The 25,044-nt window shown below is 39.7% G+C and overlaps 1 protein-coding gene across 3 annotated transcripts; it reads left to right on the top strand.

The window, feature by feature from the left end:
• The first annotated feature begins 331 nt into the window (after positions 1–331).
• AMMECR1L (AMMECR1 like) lies at positions 332–25,044 on the top strand. Of its 3 annotated transcripts, XM_043991818.1 has the most exons (10): positions 332–1,022; positions 2,751–2,861; positions 7,729–7,821; positions 9,913–10,357; positions 14,752–14,862; positions 15,203–15,317; positions 15,988–16,078; positions 19,825–19,921; positions 20,583–20,658; positions 21,390–25,044. In XM_043991818.1, exons 4-9 carry the CDS (start codon positions 9,951–9,953, stop codon positions 20,608–20,610), a joined length of 849 nt encoding a protein of 282 aa, XP_043847753.1. In that variant the 5' UTR covers positions 332–1,022; positions 2,751–2,861; positions 7,729–7,821; positions 9,913–9,950; the 3' UTR covers positions 20,611–20,658; positions 21,390–25,044. The 3 variants fall into 3 exon arrangements, with proteins under 3 accessions (XP_043847753.1, XP_043847752.1, XP_043847751.1); XM_043991816.1 differs by lacking the exon at positions 20,583–20,658 and having other exon boundaries at positions 341–1,022; XM_043991817.1 differs by lacking the exons at positions 7,729–7,821; positions 20,583–20,658 and having other exon boundaries at positions 340–1,022.

The following is a 25,044-nucleotide window of genomic DNA, read 5'->3' as shown; positions in this document are numbered from 1 at the left end:
AAAAAGGACGGTGGGATGAGGTCTGCTCGCCGGAGGATCCCGGGGGATGGATGTGCACACGTGTTGGTGTTGGGCTGGAGACCAGCCTACCTACTGAGAAGGCAAACCTGGCGTCAGTCCTTGGACTCAGCTGAGACAGTTTATTCTAACCTCCGGCCAGCCATTCGTTCCTGGGATGCCTCGTCTGCTGCCTCGGCTTCGAGGGTCTGGGGCTTGGAAGAAAAAAGCATGGGCTGCAGAACAGGACAAAGCATCCACTTTCCCATCGCACTGCCCATGGACTTACACTACAACTCCCGGGATGTAGTTTGCATGGAGCGAACTACAAAGGCCAAAATGCGCTGCGCCGTAATCGCCACTTTGAATGTCGGGAGCTGTGGTCCACACACTCCACCTTCCGGTGAGCTACCAAACCCCTCCCACTCGTAGCTTCCGGGGTCGGGGGGGGGGGCGGAGCCTTAATTCCAAAGTAAAACCGTTGCCTTAGCCGGGGAGCAATCGAATAACCACCTCCAACTCCCCGGGTTCACCATTGACCAATAAGGTGGGCCAATTCTAGTCATGTGACCCACACTGGAGTCGCGCTTTTGTATCACTAATTCCTTTGCGCGAGAGGCCGTCTCTTCTCTATGGTTTCTCCTGGTTGTAGGAGGGTGGATGGGCCTCCGGAGGACTCCGTACATTCTTCCTCCATTACCTCACTGTCTCCGGAAGGCTGCCGGGATATCGGAGGACCTAGTTCCTACCTTGGTTCAGTCCTCCAGCCGCCCAGGGAATCCCTCCAGCAGCTCCTCCTTGCCGCCACCGCTGCCGCCGTCGCCGCCTCCGCCTCCGCCTCCTCCTCCTTCTCCTCCCCCCTTCCTCCGCCTCTTCCTCCGGCCTGGCCCGGCCCGTCGCTCTTCACTCCGACTGGAGGGCCCGCTTCTCTCGGGAGCCCCCACCCAGGCGCATGGCTCCATGAAGCGGGAGGAGGAGGAGGCACAGCGCGAGAAGTCCCGGCTGCTCCAGGGACGGGAAAAAAGGTGGGAAACTCGAGGTTGTCTTCGCCGCCGCCTTCCGCGCCTAGTTCCTTGGCAGGAGAGGGGGCCGGAGCTCGAGTCCGGGCGGGGCGAGCGGGAGAGCTGGGGCTGGGGGACTCTGGGCCCCGAGGCCGGGCTTTGAGGGGGGCCGCCGGCTATAGGCCGGAGGACTTGAGGCGGGCTCATGGCTGGGGGCAGGCGGGAGGACCCCCGCGTCCCGAGCCCGGCCTGCCGCCCCCGGCCCCCTGCGGTGGAGCTCGGGCTGCCTTTCTTTTAAAACCCTTTTCCAAACAGTCTCCGGTTTGTGGAAAGTTTGGCGGTTTCGGGCGCCCCCTGGCGGCCAACGCGGGGCCGGGACCCGCCGCCCCCTCCCCCCTCCTGGGCCTCCCCTCCCCCGCGGCGGGATTCCGCCCCCCCCCCTTTCCTCCCCCCTCCCCCTCCTCCCCAGCTCTACCCGCCGCCCCTTCCCTTCTTACTCCTGCACTTGGGCCGTGTCTTCTCCCTTCAATCCCTCCAGTTCTCACCTTCCTCCCTTCTTTCTCCACTTCCTTTTTCTACTTCCTTTCTCTACTTTCTCCTTTTCCCTCCTCTTTCCTCACCTTCCCCCCTCCTTTCCCCACCTTCCCTCTTCTTTCCTCACCTCCCTACCATTCTTGTTTCACCGACCTTTCCCACTTCTCCTTTCTTCCTCTTTACATCAGTGCCCCCCTCCTCTTACTTTCTTCACCCTCTATCTAGTATTGGTTCCCATGGTGTTCCATTATCTTTTTACCTGACACATTACTCTTTCCCACTGTCTCCTGATTTCCTATCCCAAGGATATCTTTTACTTCCCTGGCTGTAGACTCCCATCTCATCTCCCCAGGCATCTCCCCTACCCCTCAGCTTTCCCTAACCCAGAAACTCCCTTCTAGCTCCTCTAATCCTTCCCATCCTTGTCCTGGTTTGACCTTCTCTTGTCCTAGTCTCCCCTTCTATTTCTCTTACCACACTTCCTCTGGGCCTAACCAACCCTCCCCTCCTTTCCTGATTTGTCTTCACCTCCTGTCTAAGCAGAGCCAAGTCTGAATCTTACCTCTCCAGAGATCCCTTACCTTATTACTCCCCTCCCCCTTTCTCAGCCCCTCAGAACATGGGGCCTGGAGTCTCCTGCTCAGCACCCCCACTCTTTTTCTTGGGATTAGCCCTGTCTCCTAGTCCTTACTCTAGCTGTAGGAGGCAGAGGAGGGCTCAGGAGTAGACAACAGATTCAGAAGTAGGAATGTGGAGTTCTTAGAGCCTCCAGTCACCCTTGCTATAGAGGAAATGTTGCCCATACTACCCTGACAGGGGTGTTGGTATGGGGCTGTCCATCAGGTTTTTTGCTGATCGCTTTTCTGAGGATGTGGGAAATTCTTTGTTCCCGAAATTGGAAGCAAGCAAGTTTTAACCTCAAGTTAGGGGAATTTTTAATGCACCTTGTATCCCACAGCATTTTATAAAACATTAAATTCATCAACATCCTTCCCTTTGATATAAGATCAAGGATAGGGTGGTTCAGGAAATGAGACCATTGCTGTTGCTTTCAGCTAGTCTCCCAGTGATCTAGGTTTCTGAATGTTTTAAGGTGAGGAAAGCCAGTACGGTAGCCACAGTTTTCTAGAAATTGCTCTCTTTTCTTACCTACTCCAGAGATAGAGGCCTTATTTCTCCTTTCTCAGATTTTGTTAATTCATTGCCTTTACATTTTAGGTACAGAAAGCAGGAATGGAACTGGAAAAAAGGAAAATTCATTGCAGATACAAAATAGCTCCCCCCCTCTGCTGTAGCTGCCCCTCTGGCCATATACATTTTCTGATTTCAGTGAGTATGACCTTGTACTTTCTCAAAATAAAATGTATAGCTGTCATAGAAATAAAGGAGAACTTCACAGCCCAGGTGTGCGTGTTCACTTCCAGTATGAGGTACTGCATACCTTGAAGGCTTCCAGTTGTGATTTTTGTAGTTCCCCTGATGGTGATGGAGTTCCCTGTTCTTTCTTTCTCTTTGATTTTAATTGGAGTCACTTTATTTTCCATAACCTTTAAAGTAAAATTAGAAAATAGCATAGATTCAGCCTTTCTGTTTTATTCTAGTTAGGTTATGATGTGCAGAGACTGAGTGAAAATAAAATTCACTAAGTCTACCTTTCCAACTACATAATTGTACTTCTACTGGTTTTGACAAGAAATAGCCTCCGGAGTTGGTACAGATCAGTTTATACTGTACACTGCCTTCTGGCTTATTTGTTTGTCTCAGCTTTTGCTATTGATATCATTTTAATGAAATCTAAGTCATATATAAAATTCACAGGTGGTTTGGAAAATAGTTGGTATACTAAATATAAACTCCAAAGGTCTAAAGTGAGGCTTTATAGTAGCTAATTCCATAGGATTTAATAAGAAAGCCTTTTATATGTTTTCAAGATTTTCCATGTGCACTTGTCAACTTTGTACATATGCAGAACAGATTTTTAGCTCCCTTTAACAAATTACTAAGCCAAGGCTATGTGAAGTTGTGATCACTCCTTAGTCACATAGTATCAGACCAGGAATTCAAACCTAGGCTTCTCACTCTTCCTAAATTGAAAGAACTATTAAACATCTGTCCAAGTAGTCTTTGAAAAGAAATATTAAATACTGTGTATGTATTATCTATATATTTGTTTTCTGGGATGATAGAGTTGAAATTATAATTTATAAGCAGTTACTCTTCTTGAAGTTGAGCTATCAAAAATATAGGCACAATCCTTAAAGGTTGTTTGAGGCAAGTACCAGAGTATTTTCCTCCCTCTTACTGATTTCTGTAGGTATGACAAAATTATAGCTCAGGCGCAGTTTCTTTACTCATAAAAAGTTATTAAATTTATGGGTGTTTTTCCTTTCCTTACAAGAAATATTGCTGTCCTATGCAACTTTGTAGAGAGTTTGATTAAAAGAGATTTCAGGACTTTGAACAGAACTCCTACTTATTTATCCCCAAATGTTTCTGTCTCTTTTGTTAGAAAATCAAGTGTTCAAATAAGATACTCTATTTCTCAAAAAACAAAAGTACATTTTTTTCATAATAAAGACTTTGATAGCTCCTTTAACCTAACTTGAAATGTAACTCTAGTTAACCATATTGTATAGTAGTGTTTTTTTACCTTCTTTCCAGTAGGCTTCATATTTTTTCTAACAATGACATACTTATCCAATGAGGGGACCCCCCCCCTTTTTTTTTAGTATGTTCCTTTGTAATACCAGCTTTTATTAAAGACACGGATAGACGAGTGTTCTTTCCACATTGGGATAGCTCATGAGCTAGTGTTTCCTAACATCTCATACTGAAAGGTCAACAAGTGGTTTTATTCATGAACACACTGTTGAAAGGAAAAAAATTAACCACTGGTAACAGAGAAAATTAAAAGTTCATCAGAAAAGTAGTGTCATATTATTAAAGTGATTTGTCATGCTGTAAAATTCATAGAATTTCTGAATATTAAGACTTTCTCCAGAATTTTCAGGAACCAGTAACCACAAATGTCATATTAAAGATCTTATTTTTTCATTATACTGCTACCTGTAACAAGAGAATACTGTTGGGGCAGCTAGGTGGCACAGTGGATAGAGCAACAGCCCTGGATTCAGGAGGACCTGAGTTCAAATCCAGCCTCAGACACTTAACACTTACTAGCTGTGTGACCCTGGGCAAGTCACTTAACCCCAATTGCCTAAAAAAAGAGAATACTGTTTTTAACAGGGATGGTAGTCCTCTTCAACTGATGGAGAGGCTTTACAAGGGACAATCAAGCATAGTGTCTTAGAATGTCAAAGTAATAAATCATCTATCTAATCTAGTATATGGAGCCATGAGGAATAAACAAAGGACATCAGCTTCTGTCAAGGAAGACATGCTGATTCAGCCCTGTCAATAAGTGGGACATGTCAATTCTAGGTCATTTTAGTAGCTTATTAATAATAAAGTGGATTAGCCTAAGGATCTCAAGCTCATTTGTAAACATAAAATTGTTAGGCATGGAATTAATAGACTCCACCATAGAATCATTGAGTTGGAAGGGGACCTTAAGAAGGCATCTAGTCTAACTCCTACATGAATCTTGAGTTTCCTCTGCAACTTCATAAATTGCCACCGAGAAGGCCAATTTACCTGTCCAAATGAATGGGTCTTAAGTCTTATCCACAAAATCAAACTTTCTTAGACTTCAAAGGAGAAAATTCTCAAATGAAATAGCAGTTTAAGGTTGTGTCCCTTTTTCAAACCCTGGCCACCTGAACTTGAATGTATGCAAAAAATACTGTCTGATATAAAGATTGCCCTGATTGAAAACTTGAGCAGTGGATTTTAGCAATAAAGATAACTAAACTGCATAATTTAAACTGAGTAAATTTAGCATTTAGTAAACTGAGCATTCAGTTAAACTGAGAACTTTATAGCATGAGCTGAGTTGGCTTTTTTTGCTGTGAATAATTGTTCAACTGTCTGCTTTTGTCTGAGTAGAGTTTGCAATTCTCAGGCATTTTCTAATATGACAGGGATGTATAACCACAGTCCAAATCACCTCATTGCATCAGTGACAACTAAGTTAGCAGCACAAAGGAATGGAGGACCTCGTGATCAGGTTGTAGATTGTACCCTCTGAAGAAAAATGTATCATTCCTATGGAGAATCTTAGAAATAGTCTCCAGTTCAATTCAGCAGACATTTATAAAGCCCATGCTATGTGGAAAGCAGTCTTCCAGGTGCAAGGATTGCAAAGACACAACACTGGCCCAGATCTCCAGGATTGTAGGGGGAATACTGTCCAACTCTGGGGTCTTTAGATAAATTAAAACCTCTAAGTTAACCTGGAGTGCCTGTTCTAGATGATTGCTTACTTTTGTTTTCATATTTATATTTCATTTAACAGCTGTATATAGAGAGCCTCATATAAGACACAGGCACTAGGTGCTGTGAAAGATATAAATGTATTAGTCCCTGCCCTCCAGCTTATAAACAACTGACAGGGAGTTCTTCCAGGTAGCTTAACATTTCTGAGTGTCCTTTGTATTTTCTAAATCTTTGATCGCAAAGCTGATCACAGAACATGGATAACTGATATGAATTCTTCCTCCTAAAAAAAGAAATAGTCACTTTCTTTATCCATTAGCATGTGCATAATTGAGAAACCAGAATCTCTTCAATTTGAGGACCCTGCAATCGGCTTGATGCATTAGGAAGGTAGTAGCAAACAACATTCATTATAATTGTAATAGAAATTATAATAGCACATCAAAAGGGAAAACATGGAGATAGTTTAATCCTGAAGGAATTTTGTTCTCTGTAGGGTTGAAATTTGATGCTGGTTAGATGAATAGGGAGACTTAAACGAATGTTAATTGCACTAGAGGCAGTGACACCTATTATTTTCTTCAATTTTCTTCCACCTGTGGACGTGATTTGTTTCCCATGAGAATAAGATTTCAACCAGTTCATCTTCATCGGCAAGGACATCCTCTTTGATTTGGACAAATCAGGAAAATGATCTACTGCCTGCTCATAGTATTTGGGTTTGTTTGGTTTTTTTTAATTGAGCTCTAAGGCTTTGTAAAAGTTACTGTGTAACTGAATGTTTGCTTTTTGTTGATGGTTCCTAAGTTTAGGTTTAAAGTCACTAAGTATCAACCTGAAAGAGCTGATCATTGATAATACTATAATTCTTATAATATGAGATCTTATTACTTCCATTTCTCATAAATGGAACAGTGACTTTAAAGCACCCAGCCTTGGATACCTGAGAGAATTGTAAACTGCTGGTGATTTTTCCCAGGGTGTTAGAGAGAGAGAGAAAATTTTACTTATACTTTTAGAAGGAGAGGATTGTTCTATTGGATAGTATGTCTATTTTTATCTAGTCAGACAAATGAGCAGTCTGTCATGGTAGTATACTGTTACTCAGATTAAGTCCTACTATCAAGTACCAAGTATTTATTTGGTCATTGTGCGGCAATCTCAAGTGTTATCTAGTCTTGCCAGTCCATATAGATGGCTCTTTGGAAGCAGAGTTGCAGTAATTATTCACCTTCAAAAGGTTTTTTTTTGGCATACGTGAAGATAAAAAGCTTGAATACTGTAACTTTTGGAATAAGGTTTTTCATTATCAGGTTCATGCTGGCAGGTACATGTAAGGTTGACGTAAGATGATTGCAAATATATGCTTTAATGGAGATATATTTTTATCTTTGCTGTAGTTGACTAGTGAGGTTACTGGTTGGTGATCTCCAGAGAAATGCCCACAGGATTAATGAAACAAGATCTTTTTGTCTGTTAATTTATACGAGGGCTGCTTCAATAGGAGATAGAGCCAGCACCAAATTGAAAATAAGTTAGAATATGATCATTTTGTATGAGAGTTCTGAAAATGAGTGCATTTGAGATACCTGAGTGTGTGCTGAGTGCAGACTGATTCTTCTCCCAATATAATTTAATTTCAGACCTGATCTAGATTTGGAATTCTTCTCTCCTACTTGGTTCTGAAGAATTTCAGTAAAGTTACAGGCCTTCTCTTAGCTGGGTTTTTAGCTTAAGAATATAGCCACCATATGCAAAATTGAATTACGTGGAAGAGGAAAATTTTTTTCTTTGTATGGTTCAACCTTTGTCTCCTCTAAGCTAAAAAACCCTCTAAGGGGCTTTTTTTTGCTTCTCCCAGGGCAGGGGACCTAAATGCAGGGCCACCTAAGGACACTGATGGCTCCACTCAGATTCCAGCCCTCTACAGATAATACTGCTTCATCACTCAACGGTTTGTAGTTAATACATTTCCCCATAAGCACTAATTCCTTTTCCTTACTTGTCCCTATTAGGTAACTTAGAAAATAATGTAGAAGCAAGGATGCCAGTAGTTTTCATCTTATACCTATATGATAGTGACAGAATGAACTTCTCAGTATATTGTCTTGTACTTGAGATGATGACTTTAGGTTTTGTTTTGTCCTGTTTTTAAAAATCCTCCACCTATAGTGACAAAATCTGCCACTAAAATTTTTTTTACTTGAAGCCAGCATTGTGATGATTTGGCTGATAAGGAGTTTAAAATTATTTGGCTTTTGCAATCTATATCAAATTTTATCTTAAATAATAGCATCTTGGGGCCACTAGGTGGCGCAGTGGATAAAGCACTGGCCCTGGATTCAGGAGTACCTGAGTTCAAAACCAGCCTCAGACACTTGACACTTACTAGCTGTGTGACCCTTAAGAGATGTCTAGTTCTCACTAACATTTGGCTTTGTTCTGCAGTTCTTGAAGGCAGTGAAAGCTGAAATGGGTGTTTTCCTTTGTGACTGACTGGTCAGAGTCTTTAGGGAGCTTTTAAGTGTTTGTAGAGAGCTTCAGTATCTCCCATAGTGTCACCTCAGGTCTAACTCAGAGCTTGCTAACTAATACCAAGTGACTAAACTCTTACAGGGGAATGGAGTTGAGAGTTCTGGGCTGTTTAATGAGGCGAATTCACCACTGAACTAGCTTTTATGACTTTGGTCAACTCATCATCCCACTGGACCTCCATTTCTTCATCTATAAAATGAAGGAGTTGGACTGGCTATCTAAGGCTCCTTTTAGTTCTAAAATTCTATAATTCTAGTGTTAAGACTAGTCTGCTTTGAATTGTCCCAGAGTACTTTCTATTATTATCCTTATGACTAAAAGTCCACTAGATTTTACTGCCAGATTGTTAGTTCACATTATCCTTCTCATTATCATCAAACAGCATTTAAGTGTCCCCTTGTCCCTCTAATTTGTTTGTCTTGGATTTCATGCTCTTTGACTCGTTTTCCCTTTCTGTGAAATGAATAAAGTATGAGCTATATCCTGGTAGTCTGGTCATATTGATCACCAGTTTATATTGTTATATTACTCTGTCCTGGTTTGTCAGGTTATAAATTTTTATTTTTATTTTGCAGCTACAGTAAGCAATGTATAGAGCTTGAAGAGGGTTCAAAAGAAAACTAAAGATCATTTAAAAGTTGGAAAATAAGGCCTATAAGGGAGGAAAGGTGAAAGTAACTAGTATTATTTAACTTAAAGAGATTGTTGAGTGTTGATTAATGATGGTCTTTTGGTTTATTTTGAATTCTTAGAAAAGATAGTGGTATGTGAAGCAGTAATAGGAAGACACAGTAATTGGGTGAAAAGAGTGCTAGATTAGGACCTGAATTCAAATCCTTTGCTGCTTACTACCTGTGATAATCTTGGACAAGTCACCTCCCCTTTCTGAATGTCATCTTCCTCATTTGTAAAATTAATAGATTGGACTAGATGGTTTCTAAGGATCTTTCCAGCTCTAAACCTATGATCTTACATTTACTTTAGTCCTATATTATCTTTATTGAAAACATGTAGCAAGGAAATTGAAGTTAACAAGGAAGAACTTCCTGAAGTTGTTGGTTATTAAATGTTGCAGCAGAATGCCTAAGAATTTTAAAACATTTTCTCTGCATTTGCTTAAAATCAGAATAGTCCGGTCTTAATTCTGAAAATAAAAGGAATAAACTTGAATGGGGGGGGGTCAATTCTGATATTCCATTTCATTTCAAAATCTTAGTTTTCAACCCAGTGTGCTGACAATTCTCAGCAATTTGCACTATTAGAGTATGTATGTACATGTGCATGTCCTGTGGGGACTGTAAGACTTTGGGAAAAGCAAGGGTAATTCATTAGGAAATGGTTGGGTGTCCCCTGAGTTAGGTGGTATCTTAAAATTTTCTCTAGCCGTATGGTTCTTTGATCATTTCTGTCCTTACAAGGTATAATTCTTGAATGGGAAACAAGATTTCTAGCTACACATGCTTTTTTCTTTCCATTCAACCTAATTCTTTACTTTTCCCCCTTCTGATAGGGTTCTGCAGCATTCCAGACCTCAAGCACTGAATCAGGATGGGAAAAAGACGCTGTGTTCCTCCATTAGAGCCCAAGTTGGCAGCAGGCTGTTGTGGGGTAAAGAAGCCCAAATTATCAGGAAGTGGAACACACAGTCACGGGAACCAGTCAACAACTGTACCTGGCTCTAGTTCAGGTCCTCTTCAGAACCACCAGCATGTGGATGGGAGCAATGGAAGGGAGAATGTGTCTGACTTAACTCTGGGGCCTGGAAATTCCCCAATTACTCGAATGAATCCCACTTCGGGAGCTCTGAGCCCACTTTCCCGGCCCAATGGAACTGCCAATACCACCAAAAATCTGGTGGTGACAGCGGAAATGTGCTGCTACTGCTTCGATGTCCTCTATTGTCACCTCTATGGCTTCCCCCAGCCACGACTTCCTAGATTCACCAATGACCCCTAGTGAGTAGTCCAATGTGTGGGCAGTGAAGATACAGTTGCCCAGCAGGCATGCTGTCACCTTTCTGGGTTACTCTGTGGAAAGGTGTGGTCTTTATGTTATAAAAAGCTTGAATAACTATTTGAGAGATGGGTAAGCAGGAATAAAGCAATGAGACATAAAATCAAGATGATATAGTAGAATATCTACCAGATTCTGCAGTAGATGAGATGTTGGGTTGTATTTGGAGGAAGTGTAATTTTGTGGATAAAATGATAACCTAGGAATCAGGAAGAGGTTTTGTTCTTGGCTCTGCTACTAGTTCATGTTGCCTTAGGTAAGTTGTTTTTAACCTGTCCAGTTTGTCCAACTGGAAAATGATGTTATCTTGAGTCTTAGTCATTGGATTGATTTGTAGATGAGGAGAATTCAAATGTAGACAAAAGAAATGTTTTCATTATAATATCTTTCCACACATCATTTCTGATATACATCCCTGTAGTTTCTACTGCATTTTATTTTACCTGTTGTTCCTTTTGTGCAGTATCAGCATTTATGGAAGCCAGGGGTCACCAACACAGGGAAGAGGATCTATGTTTTAATTTTAAAATTTTGACCTGGAGCTGATGATTTATATTTAACCACCTTAAGTGCAGAATTTGGATTATTTCTTGGCCTGTGGTAGCTCTTCAAGATTTTTATCTCCTTTGGGATTAAAGGCTGTCTCTTAGGGACATATGTAAAGAGACCCTTTACAATGCTGGCACTTTAGGGTTTATATGAAACATTCTTGCATTTTTTTTTAATGTGTTTATAGATCACCTACGGTATTCATAGGATTGACCTAAGGATTATGGGGAATACAGAGTGATATGGTCTGCCATCCCTGCCCTTAGAACCTTGGTACTCTCAGTTGGGAAAATAATTAGGTGCACATCCAAGTTAAATTGCCATAGAAGAGTTGTCTCACAGTAGTACCTAAGTAAGTCCAAATGAGTGGTATGGATAAATTCTGAGAGTTTATGGTTGGGATGCCTGACTGGATTAGAATAATTAGAGAATGTTTCAAAGAAGACGTAGAAATTGAGTAGGACTTTGCAGGATGAATTGGAGTTAGGATTATAGCCTCTTTTAATTGGAAAGGATCATAAAGGTTCTCTTAAGGTTTAACTTTCCACCCATTGCAAAAGATTTCTTTACACAATCCAGTGGGTAGGACATTCTGCCTCTGCTTGGGAACTCATTGCTCTCTGGGGCAGCCCTTTTCATCATTAGACAGCTCTGAATTGGATGAATGGGGAAAGAGGAGGAAGGTATAGGCAAAGCAAGATGGGAATTAACATGATGTACTTTGGCTCAGAGAAAATACCAGCCTGGCTACATGATAGGGTTCACAGGGAAGAATAAGGGATGATTGAGCTGGAAAGGTAGGTTAAAGCAAGATTATGAAGGGTCGGGTCTTAGGTGGTTCACTGAGAACCATGGGGAGGCATCAAGAAACCATTGGAGATTTCTTGAATGGGAAAAAGACATAAAAGTGGTGGGTTTGGGGTTTGGATTTTTTGTTGTTTTGTTTTTAAGAAGATTGACCTGGCAACACTGCAGGATTTGAGAACAGATCAACAAGGCACAATTATAACACATACTCGGGACTTTAAGATAGAAAGTTTAAAGTCTTTTTAAAATGATGACCATGCCTTAACTTTTTATTCTCAGTGAGGTGGGTTTCCATGGGTTCTTGCAGTTGTTGGTAATTTCTTGTGGATTTTTAATCATACATCCACTTGTGTACTTTGCCTAATATTAGAAAGTAAATTACTAAGACAAGAAATGGGAAAAGGAATTGATGATTACAGCTGGTAAAATTGTTGGGTTTTTTATTTGGTTTTGATTTAGGTTTTTTAGCTTTTAATGTTCTTAAAACCAGTTGTTACTGTCTTTCATACTCATAGAGGACCAAAATTACATCACGGTGTTATGGTCAATGTACAGTGTGTCTGACTGGTTGAGCAGACCAGTACAAATTCGGAAGACTTTACCACAGGTTGGGAACAAATAGTCTAATAAAACCAGTATGAAGCTTTATATAACTCATCTTCTTCTCAGTAGAGAAGTATGCTCTATAAATGTAGGATGCAACATTCACTAGTTGGTTTACCTTAAATTTTAAGTTTTTGTTAAAAATGAAGAGTTTAGGATAAGATAAGGCAGTGTGAAATTAAGAGGAAATTACAGATATTAAGAAACAAAGGACGTGGGGCTGCTAGGTGGCACAGTGGATAAAGCACCAGCCCTGGATTCAGGAGGACCTGAGTTCAAATCTGGCCTCAGACACTTGACACTTACTAGCTGTGTGACCCGGGCAAGTCACTTAACCCCCATTGCCCCACAAAAAAAAACCCACAAAAAAACAAAAAACAAAGGACGGGCAGCTAGGTGGCGCAGTGGATAGAGCACCGGCCCTGGATTCAGGAGGACCTGAGTTCAAATTCGGCCTCAGACACTTAACACTTACTAGCTGTGTGACCCCGGGCAAGTCACTTAACCCCAATTGCCTCACAAAAAAACAAAAAACAAAGGACAACTAAAACTTTTTTGTAATATCTAAATAAGATTATAAAAATACCTTGTGAAAATAACCTCTTCCTACTGTTATATGTGTTCTTTTTTTTTTTTAAGAAGGACAGCCACAACTTTTTTTTTTTCTGCAACAATTTTTCCATTTCATTGAATTAGAGCTGGAAGAGACCTCAGATGTCATCTAACCCAACTCTAATTTTTCAGATGAGAGAACTGAGTCCAGAGACATTAAGTAAGTTGCTTGGGGTCACAAATAAATAGTAGAGCCTGGACTTGAACCTATGTCCCCTTTCCTAGTGCTCTTTTTCACTGTTAATAAACTATATTCCTTGTGAAATTAAGGGAATAGAGAAAATATGCAGATTAATGAATGGGTTAGGGGTTTGGTGTGGTGTTTTTGTTTTTAAAGTAAAATGAGTTAGATTGGTTAGACCTATTGTAATATTACATATGATAGAGGTGGTAAATTGGAGAGGTTATTATTGTCATACAGATAAAGGGTAAAGGATGATCTAGAAAGCTTGTTTTATAAAGTTAATACCCCATCTAGTTGCAAATATAAACCAATTTATAGAAAGAACAAGGAGTGGGAGAAAGGTGATGAATTTGCTGTCCGGTAGCAGAGACTTGAGGAAAACAAGTAGCTCCTCAGCAGTGGCTTGAGAACCAATGGAAACAAGTGATCACTCCTTCAAATGTGAAAGGAAAGGATACATTTTATATTCTCCATTTATAAGAGCCAAGAACCAGCCAAATGTAAAGCCTGTGCTAAGGGTGGGTGTCAAGAAGAAATTCTATTTAAAAAAAAAAAACACCAACCAAATCCAAACCTTAAGTTATACATCTGTAATAGTTTTATGTTTTTTAAAATCTGGCATATTAACTAAATGATTTGTGAGGTCCTTTTTAACTCCTAATCTGTGAACCTATGGTGTTGGCAGGGAATGGGGGGGGGGGAGTGTATTGAATTAAAGAAATGAGGAAGTGTTCCATGAAAGATGGAAGGCCTATCAAATGTGAAGTGGGAAAAGTTCAAAAGTGGTTAGCACAAGGGCTCAACCTGGGGTCCAAGCCGTCTTTTTGTATAGAGAATTAGAGAGATAGGTAGGGATAATTGTCTTTTGGTATAATTGATTTTCTTTGTAATACTGTGTATTTTATTGTATGCATATAAAAACATTTTGAGAAAGAGTCCATAGGTTTCTCCACACTGCCCACAAGGTCTAGGATTTTAGATAGTTCTTAGAGATAGCTACTCCTGAGGATCCAGATGGAAAATATATTTTATTTCATCTACTATAACTGTAGCAAACACTTACAGTCTGAGACATATGCCTTTGGAAAACTTTTTAGGTGATCTGGAAAAGTTTAAGTGAAAAATAAAGAGACCTGGTGGACATTAAGTGTAATTTCCCTAGTTGATTGAAAGAGAGTGAATGGGTCATGTTAAAATAATTAAGGGAAAAGGTAAAAAATGAATGGGAAGGAAAAATGGTAAAAATGGGGTTCTAGGAAAAGGTGAAAAACTAAAATTTAAAGTTAGAATCGGAAGTATAGGGATCTGGTATGAAAGAAAAACAAGAGATCATAGAAATCTACACAGATCCTCTATGAAAGTATGTGGGATTCTTTATAACTAGGAAATTTTAGACTCTAAGAGAAGATTTTAAAAAGTAGACCACAGGAGAATACTTCCCAAAATAGTCATTGAAGCAGTCAACAATTTAGAAAATCACTTTGGTATCAATAATAGAAACTGAAAAGAACAAATCCAGAAGGTTTGGTTGTTACATGTTACTAATTTGAGTCTGGAGAATGTTTTGTTTTGCTTTTTTAGCCCACTCTTTGTGACATGGAAGACGGGGAGAGACAAACGGCTTCGTGGCTGCATTGGAACCTTCTCAGCCATGAATCTTCATTCAGGACTCAGGGAATACACATTAACCAGGTAATGACACCAGAACTGGAGAAGTGCAAAATTGCTATTGTTAGGGAAGGCCCTCCTATCTGCAACTTCGAAAAGAACAAAGTAGAAATCAATTTTTAGCATTATTTTTTAGTAAAAAGTAAATATAAAAGATTTAAATCTGGTGAATCAATAAGAAAATTGTATGAAATCAAAATATAAACAAGCAGTTTCCTTGCCCAGGGTCTCACAGCTAGAGTCTGAGGACAGATTTGATCTCATAGTCAGGATAAGGGCTTTTGTGATGCTGAGATACTTAATCCAAAGCTTCTTCAATTTAGTTTTTTTGTGTGTTTTTCTGTGATTTAATGTCATTTTACAGTGCACTTAAGGACAGCCGATTTCCCCCCCTGACCCGCGAGGAGCTGCCTAAACTTTTCTGCTCTGTCTCCCTCCTTACTAACTTTGAGGATGCCAGTGATTACCTGGACTGGGAGGTGAGAACAGCTGCATTTGGAACTGCATCTCTCTCGTTACATGTGGGTTCGGGTTAGTACATGGTAATGTGTCTCCTTCATTAAGAGAGTTTAAGAATGTTAACTGAGATTGGAAGAATTGGTGGGCAAAGTTAGTGACATAAAAATGTTAAGAATGAAAACGGTGTAATGACCAATTTTTCTTGCCCCTTTCTTGTTCTATCTCCACCCTTTTCCTTTTCCTCCCTTTACCAGAACAAAGACATTTTGTAGTTCCCAGGTCAAAGATTCTCTCGAGTGAGCTTACAATAATTTAATGGTAGAAATACTAGCATGATTAATAAATATTAAAAGTGAGATAAATTGTCCAGAATCAGGTCAGTTAATTAAGGAATTTATTTCTGTCACTATAACCCATAGACAAAAAACAGGTCTAAAAGGGATAGGTAGTTTCTCTTAGCTTCTTCCTTTCTTTTACCTTCTAACCCAGAACCTGAATCTAGAATTTTTTCCCTCCTGAGCAACCAAGGCAGGATTAACTGTGTTACTACAAATGATTTCTCTTTTCCCAAAGCTCAGTTCATGCTAATTATAGAAATCAGTGTCAGGTTGTGTGTGGATAATGAATGAACTAACATCTCAATCAGACCATGTTAAACATCATTCATTTGCTTGCTTTTTTTTCATACAGGTAGGGGTACATGGGATTCGAATTGAGTTCATCAATGAAAAAGGTGTTAAAAGGACAGCCACATATTTACCTGAGGTCGCTAAGGAACAAGGTGAGCTGAGAGGAGCCTCCAGTTTGTTAGGGATGCAGTTATAGCCTTTGGAGAATAACCTCTTAATACTAAATTCCTGTAAAACCTAAAGAAGAATCTCATTAAACTTAGGGGGGTGAAATTGGGTGTATCACTGTGTGTAAAGTACTTTGGGTACAGAGTGATATTGTTTATGGTAACTTCTTTACACTGTAGACTTCATACTATATTGTAAGCTAGAACCAGTCACAGTTTTGCTTGTTGTTTCCTACTTTGTAGGAACTTGCTACAAGCATCCTCAGTCATTCTTGGTTTCTGTTTGATTTTCATCATCTTTGAAGAATCAAACTTCACTTCCTTTCCTACTTTAAATTTGAGATATCATCAAAAATAAGAAATGGAGGGGAAAGGTGAGGCGTCCGGGTCTGCTGTAGCTGTCTCTGTCACACTGTGATTTGAGAACAGATACACAAATAGAGCAATGAAGAAGACTATTTTAGCCTCAGAATATTTTCTCTAGGGGGTTGTTGGTATTGTAGTAATCATTCCAGAGAGAGATGGAGATTTTTGAACTGGCAAGTTCAGTGTTTGTAAGTGTCTTTGTGTGATGTGCCTGTGAATTTTTTAGCATGCTTTTGGGAATAAGGACGATTTTTTCCTTTCCCATCTTAACACCCATAGACCAATCCTACATAAGGTTTTTCCAACTAAAATAATTTTACCATGCCATTAATACAGTATAACATCCTACATCAGTATAACAAAACAGTCTGTACCAGATTGATAATTTATGCATTTGTACTGCATACCCCAATTGTGTCCTTAGGTACATGCAACATATCTACACACTCCAAGCATCTTTTGTCCTCTTTAAGTATTACCATTTCAACCTTCTACTCTTGGCCACAAATTGGCAAAAGAAATGAGGAAGCCTGTTATATGAAGAAACACCAAAGACAACTTTGAGATGATTCAGTCCATCAACAAGCATTTATTTATCAATATGCCATGTGCCTTCTTAGGCATCAGGGATACAAAGGCAAAGTAAAACAGTCCCTTCTTTCAGGGAGATAATGTGTACCTCTATAAATATAGACGGGATAAATACAAGGTAGTTAAGGAGGAGGGTGCACCAACAGTTGACAGGATCAGGAAATGCGTCATGTAGAGACAATGCTTGATCTGTTTCTTGAAGGAAGAAGGAAATGAGAGGTTCTGTGAGGTAAAGATGAAGAAAGAGCAGAAGTATAAAGGCATAACTATGACATTTGGCTAGACTTTGAATTCACTAAGAGGAGTAATGTATGATGCTCAAAATAGATATTGAATCCAAGTTGTGAAGGGCTTTAAATGCCAAACAGAGTTGTTTATTTTTATCCTAGTGGCAATAGGGAGCCACCAGAATTTGGATAGGGGACTGCTATGGTCAGTCTGGTGCTTAAGAAAGATCCCTGGCAGCTGTGTGAAGAATGGTTTAGATTAGGGTAACTTGAGGCAAAGAAACCAATTAGGCTTTTTTAATAGTCTGAGTGAGAGGTGATGGCTATATGTCAGTGGGAAAAAGGTATGATGTGAGGGATTGGGGTAAGAAATAGCAATATTTGGTAACTGTTTGCATATGTGGGGTGATGGAAAGTCAAGAATGTTGCCACAGTAGGGATTAACCTGTGAGATTGGAAGAAGCTGTTGTCCTCTACAGAAATAAGGGCGTTCAATAGAGGAAAGGCTTTGTGGACAAAGATAAATGAGTTCTGTTTTGGATATATTGAGTTTGAAATGTGTCTGGGATGTCCACTTTGAAATATCTAATAGTGGTGTAGGATGGAAGCTCAGGGGAGAAATTCAGACTGAATGTTTAGATCTGGGGATCATCTGCCTAGAGGTGGTGATTAAGCCCTTGGGAACTGGTGTGGCCACTGAGAGAGTCCACGTAGAGCCCAACATATGGCCTTATATTAAAGTACTCAAGGAGATATATTGGTCATTAACTCCATTGGTATGTGGTTGCTTTGGTTATTGACTATTTGAAGAGAACTTATAACAAACAGTTTCCATTTTCTAGCAGACATAGGATGAATAATCCCTTTGAGCAAGTGCTTGCTCTGATTCTAGTCCAGTAATGGCCACAGTTGTAGCTAAAGAATTTGATTATTCTTGTTCTTGGTGAAGGTTGGTGTGGCAAATAAAGACTGTTTTGCCACTTTTGTCCTGCTATCAATTTGCAGCTTCATTTCCTCTTTCAAAACATCCTAGTCACATTGAAAAAAACACATAATCTCGAACTACTTACACAAAACCTCAAGGAACTAAGAAGATCAATGAATGGTTGTTGATGGTACATGAATGATCCTTCTTTTTTCTGCCAAGTTCAGAATATTTTCACTTAATTAGGAAAGATATCTAGCTATATATTTGTTTTAAGATGTTTATATCATAACTAAAAAGGTGATTGCCCAAAGAATCCTTACTGGTGTATTCTAAGATTCTTGATCAAAAATTTCCCACTCTAACTTTTGCACTTAGCAGGAACCAAAAAACAACTATTATATATTTGAAGAATGATGTAGTTGTTCAAGTTTTATAATAAAGTTTAACTAAGTTATATAGGTTTTCTCTAAGTAAGCTTGTGTGAAATTTAATTTATTTAAATATTCTCCCCAAAAAGGAAAGTTTAAAGATTGCTTGTTCATTTTGTGTTATGCAACATTTTTCTTTATTTTGTGGGATTAACCTTTAGGGTTTAAGCCTAGGAGGGGAAAAAAACTGTTAATGATTATTTTTAAAATTTCTCAATGAAGTAGATGAGGGAATATCAGTTGCCCTGTCGATTTGTATTTCAGTTATGCTTGAATTTACTTTACGAATCAGAATATGGATTTGGCACAAAAGAAAGCATTGTATTTCAATGAGTTCCTTGAGGTCCAAGTGTAGTCCAGTGCCATTCAGCAGATGTTTTTTAAATGATGAGGCTAGGAGGAATGCTTGAGATATATTCATTAAAGTACTGCAGCTATTTCTGAAAGGCTGTTGGGAAAATTAAATGTGCTTTTGGCATAGCAACTTGCAAGGGAGTTATTATTCTTTTTACTTGATTGGCTTTTGATCCATTATGACATGCAAAAACCCCAAAACCCTTGGTTTCCTAAATTCTTGTAAGGACACAGTTCCTTTATGTTCATCAAGTAAGCTTTGAACTACAGTACTCTTCAGCAAAAATTATAAACCACTGTGACTGCCAAAATGGTTTACCTTTGTACTCTTAAGTTCAAAGAGGAGGCTGCGTGTAGGTAAAATAAATACAGAAACTTGAATTCATCTTCCCACATTACAGTGTGATACCACTACCACTAGTCCACCAGGCCAGGCTAAGTTGGGACATTTTTAATATACTGTAGGTGACTGAACTCTGGTGTCATCTGGCAGAAATGGGTTATGAGTCAATGCAGCAGGAACAGGGAGCCTGGGGAAACGCATAATGGAACACATGGGGTTACTATTTCACAGACGCTGCGGTTTCTTCATGGATTCTAGGAGAGTCAGACTCATACAGAGGGTATGTGCAGGCAAGTGCATAGGTGTGTGACCATGCATGTCATATCTTGATCTTTTATATTTCCCTTAATTCTGGTTTTATATATATATATATTTTTCAGCCTGATGTTTTACTTCCTTTAGAATCCCATTTCTCTTTTTGAACAGTTAACAGCATTTCATTTTGAAATATTTATTAAAATGCTAAAAAAAACTTTGTGACCTCTCTTCCTCAGACTGGGATCAGATCCAGACGATAGACTCCTTGCTCAGGAAAGGCGGCTTCAAGGCTCCAATTACCAATGAATTTAGAAAAACAATTAAACTCACCAGGTAAGCCCACTGCCTCAGTGTCTTTATCATTATCATTGAATCAGAAGTTAACTTTTGTTAGTAAAGGGGAGAATAATGCCTTCTCCAGTAATGGATCAGGGAAGGAATATGGGAGAGCACACTAAAAAGTGGCAATAAAGAATATACTTAATAACAGTTGTATGTGCATATCTGCAGTTATGCTCACACAGAAATTATAGTGATACGTTGCTTCATGTGAGCATATGATAAATGGTCTTATCAAACATAAGAGGGGAAAAAGAAAACTAAAAAATGGTAATCCCCTGATTGGAGTATTTTGATTCTGTTTTCCCCAGAGGAAATCCACTTAGACTTTACATGGAAAGCCTGATGGCATTCCAGTAGGTTGGTCACATAGCTCTTTGAAAAGAACTAGCCCTAATTGGTTTGGATAGCTTCCAATTATGAGCCTCCACTCTCTGTAAAATATACCTCTAGTGTAATTGGAAGAGCTGAGAGTCTTAGCTTCTGGGGACCTTGGTTACCCCATCTGTAAAATTGTTGATAATCATATTTGCCACCTACTAACCTCACAGGTCCGATTGGAGGATAACCTAGTGTTTATGAAGTGCTTTTGGACTCCAAAGAAGGGCACTCTTCAAATACAAAGCATTATTATTATTATAATTTATTTGAACAGCCATATCCCTGTCAAAATTCAGGAATAATCACCTTGCAGTGGAGAAGTGATTACAGTGAGAAAGAGATGGCTATGGGTAAGGAATATCACACCTAGCTCCTGTGGTCTGTAGTAGGCTCCATAGGTTTGTAACACCCCATGCTTTACATCTTGATTCATGGCTCTTTTTAAGAGCAAACCTAAAATGCTCTAGATTCTGATGGCACTGTTAACGTATTCATCTAGAAAAAAAGAGAACCTTCCTATAGCCCAAAGATCTTTTTGCCTGCTTCTTCATAATGTGGCCTGAAATTAGGTTCTTTTATTACATGTAGTAGTAAATAACTTAACTTGATTATTATCCTGAAAGTTTGAAGTATACATTGTTCTTGCATTTTTGTCAAAACTATCATACCTTCTCTGTAAAGAGAGAATAGTAGAGAGAGAGCGCGCACCCAAATTGGGACATTTGGTGCAACCATCTCAAAGTATACCACTATTTTATTTTGACACTGGAATTCTTCATCCAGATTGCATTAGCAGATTGCTGCAATGCATCCTGATGATAAATGTAGATAATGTTTAAAGGTGAGGTGTTCATAAAAGACAGGCTCAGGTATGGATTGTAAATGTGCTTTTTCATCCTGTTCATTTGTAATAATCAAACATTGTTTTTTTGTGCTGTCTTTCATCCTTTGTAAATGAGGTTGCTTTTGTTCTTTCATCTTATTCTTTCAATTAGAGCACATATTTTACTTTTTCCCCAATAAATAATAATATAAAACTAATGATTGTATGTTTCTGATCCCCTTTCCTGTTTCCTCACAGGTACCGCAGCGAGAAAGTGACAATCAGTTATGCAGAATATATTGCTTCTCGTCAACCTTGTTTCCAGAATGGCACTCTTCATGCCCCGCCCCTCTACAATCATTACTCCTGACACGCGGCTGCATGACCAGTCCCATCCCCCTGTGGCCTCCAGTGGCTACGACATCATTGGAGCAGACGCCTCCTCTTCCTGGTCCAGTTACTTCTATTACTGCACCATTTTATGATGCTAGCTTCCGTTGCCAAGTCTGCCTTCCAGCTGACGGGGGGGATTGCACTGAGTGAAACAGAACTTCAGGGGCCCAAGCCTTATCTCAGCCATTCCTCAAAATGGGGTTCAGTTGGATTGGGGCTCCTCCACGACTAGGAATTTACTGTGTGAGGTGCAGAAGACTTTTAGGCATGCAAGCGCCACTTCAAATTGCTGTATCGTGTGTCAGCCACACACTGGAAGCTGGAATTGTTGATTTATGAAAGCCCCTCCCCCACCCAACCTCCTCCTTTCTTCTTTCCTTCCTACTTCCCTTTACCTACCCCAGATCAAGTAGGAGCATTCCCCTGGCAGTCTGGGCAACGGAGTCCAACAAGAAACATTTTTAGGTTATTTTAAATTCCTTTTTTTAAACCTCTGGTTTGGTGTGTACCAAGAGTTGATTGCAGCTCCCAGGTATCACAGGCGGACATCATGTTAAGGTTAAATTGTTGGGCACCATGAGTCCTTTCAGGCTCCTGTACAGAGACCATTCAAATATCTGAAAGCCCTTTGGATGGCACATTGCAGATCTCACCATTGCTAAATAAACCCTGAACGTTTTAACTCTCATCCCACTGTCAGCTGGATTTTCTGGCACTCTTCTTACATTGAGTTTACTGGTATTGAGTTCTGTATGGTATAGCCTGCTCCTGAATGGATTGGAGATGCCTGAAGAAGGGCAGAATACTATTGCTAAGTGTGTATGTGAACAGAGATGCTCATGTCTCACCAAGAAAGCTCTTCTTTACCACTAGGCTACCTCACCCATACTTTGGTAGCAGTGCCTAAAGCTGGATCTAGGGTCTTGAAAGCTATGTTGATGTTTAAACTCACAGTTGGGTCAGGGATTTTACAGGGACAGAAGTAAGACAAACAAATCCAGTGTCTCAAGGCAGTTTTAATTTCAGGCAAGCTTCCTGGGGGACTTTTAAGCGGGGCAGTTCCACGTGTGGATCTTTTAGAGGGAAGACTCACTGTTTTAATCTATTGTAGGTCTTCAGAGCAAAGCAATGTAGTTTAACTGGCAAGTTGCTGATCTTGCCTAACATCTTGGGAGTTGACAGCTCACCAGGGCAAAATGAAGAAGAGATCATTTTATTCCAGACCATTCAGACTTTCATATGCGCTCATACTTCCCTTTCCCATTTTTGCTGATTTCCAAATGTCTGCTAGCAAAGTTCCTCCTTTCTCCTTCCACCTATTATTCACTGGCTCATTCAGTGATGTCACTGTGCAGTGCTCCTACATATGACTCGTGGACTTGGAAGAAACTTTGGAAACATTGGAATAAGGCATCGCAAAAAGACTAAGGAAGAGGAGGCCAGTCGAATGAAAGGATTCTTCTTATGATTATACACTGATTACCAGCAACAGTGGTTAGAGGACTTTAAGATGAAGTGCATGACTGACCCAGTGGATACAGTATTTGAATGAATATATTTTTTAAAGTTTAAGTGTGATAATGGTGTGGCTTTTTGAAACTGGCTCATGGTCAAGTCAAAAGTTCCTGTGAGTTTTCTTCTAATATGTAAAGGGGGAAATCTAAGAAACCACATGCATGCTGTTCTTGGCATTGCTGTCCTTCTAGTTTCTTGGAAATGTTTGCAGTTTTGTGTGTCAACAGTATGCTCTGCTGTTCTTGAGAATACATGTTGTGTAAGGGAAAGGTGGGAGTTACATCAGGATTTCTGTGCAATATCACCCCAGACTTAGTTTTGTGCTGGGTATTTCTCATGTATCACCACTTTCCCCTTGCAATGTTACTGAAAAAGCTTTGGAAGATGAAGGGATTGTTTCATGATTTCCTGCTGCTGAGAATAAATCAGTCTCGTTACAAACTAGAGTGATAGTAGTTACTCTTAGGTGCCATGGACTGATGTAGAGGGGTGGTTCAGCTCTGGGCAAACTATCCACCTCTAAACTGTACAACAGTATTGATACATAGGGCTACACTCATTACTGTTCAAATGTTCTATGTTAGAATTTGTGTTTAATTTCTAAAGAGTTTAAAAAAAAAAAAGCAAAAAAATTGGTGCTAAACTTTCACCCCTGAGCACGCTCAGTGAGACTGGTCATGCAAGCATACAGTGCCATGCTATTCAAGCCTATTTTTCTTTTTTAAATGTTGCCCTGTTCTGTGTCTTTCTCCTGTGTATGGTGTGTTTTTTTTATTTTATTCAGGGGAGGGTGGGGGGAGGGTAGCTACCATTTAAAAATAGCAAACTGAGAAAATAATACTACAAAATATAAAATAAAAATTCCAGTGCTGGGGGACTGGCTCGTTAACTGCAGCAAGCAAACTGAAGTGGGCTCCATGTCTTTGGAATAAGAAGCCTTACTCCATTTACACCCCCTCTCACATTTACACCTAGTTTAGAAGTGGAAATGCTGTTAATGCCTCTTGGTAGGGTTGAGGGCAATAATGCGTGGACCAAGGAAAACTGATCTGCCCTCTAGGGAATGGGCATAGTGAGTATCAGTCCTAAGTGGTCTAGTAAGACAGTAATTTAGAAGTGTCACCTCATAAAAAAGCATGGCAGGTGGTTCTCAGGAAATAATCCTATGTTTGGATCATTATGTGGCAGCTTTGCATAGGGAGATGACAACTCCAAACTGAAACTTAACTGCCTTCCACTTGCCTGATAGCAGTGATAGAGATGGCCAAATTTATGTGGCGATTGGTAGGATTAAAGAATATTAAATCTGTTTCTGCATAGTGTCTCATTTTGTCCCTGCACTGCTCTGCTGGACAAATAAATATTGTTTCTATGGAACCAGCTACAGAGTTTGCTGGTTTGATTTGGAGTTTGTTTCATCCCTAGCTGTGAGTGCCTTTTGGTCTGGAAAGTTTTGATTGTCTCATGATAACCACAGCTGGGAAGTTATCTCTGTAATTATGACTTGTCCTTGTTTTACATTAACTAAAATAATGTCTTTGATCACTGGAGTTTGTCAGTGTTGGGATGTTTCCACTGTGAGGTTCTTAAAACTTATTCACTTCATAATGGTAAAGCAGCCATTGTTAGTAGAGGCCCTTTCACTTTGAAAGGTGTATTGTAAAAACATTATGAATATTTTATTGTTTATAAGAAAAATTGTAAAAAAAATCCTGGGTGTTCATTTAACTTTTGCACAGGATCAGTTATTTTTCATGACATGTTAACATCTACAATTTTCACTGACGGTTGTCTTTCTGTTGGTTTTCTAGAACTTTATTGTTGTTGGTTTTTGTTCATTTCATTTCCCTAAAGCAAGAGACCTCGTATGACCTTCAGTGCAGAGATGTCAGACCAATTCTTTGTATTACACTTGGTTGCCTCCTAGCTATATAACTTCTGAGTGTAAATCATTGAACTCTATCCTCTAATGAAGTATTGTAGAGAATAAATCATAATGGGTAAA

The sequence above is a fragment of the Dromiciops gliroides genome, chromosome 3 (assembly GCF_019393635.1).
Source record: "Dromiciops gliroides isolate mDroGli1 chromosome 3, mDroGli1.pri, whole genome shotgun sequence".
Lineage (NCBI taxonomy): Eukaryota > Metazoa > Chordata > Mammalia > Microbiotheria > Microbiotheriidae > Dromiciops > Dromiciops gliroides.
The sequence above is the reverse complement of the archived record's forward strand: the minus strand, read 5'-3'. Positions and strand labels throughout refer to the sequence as shown.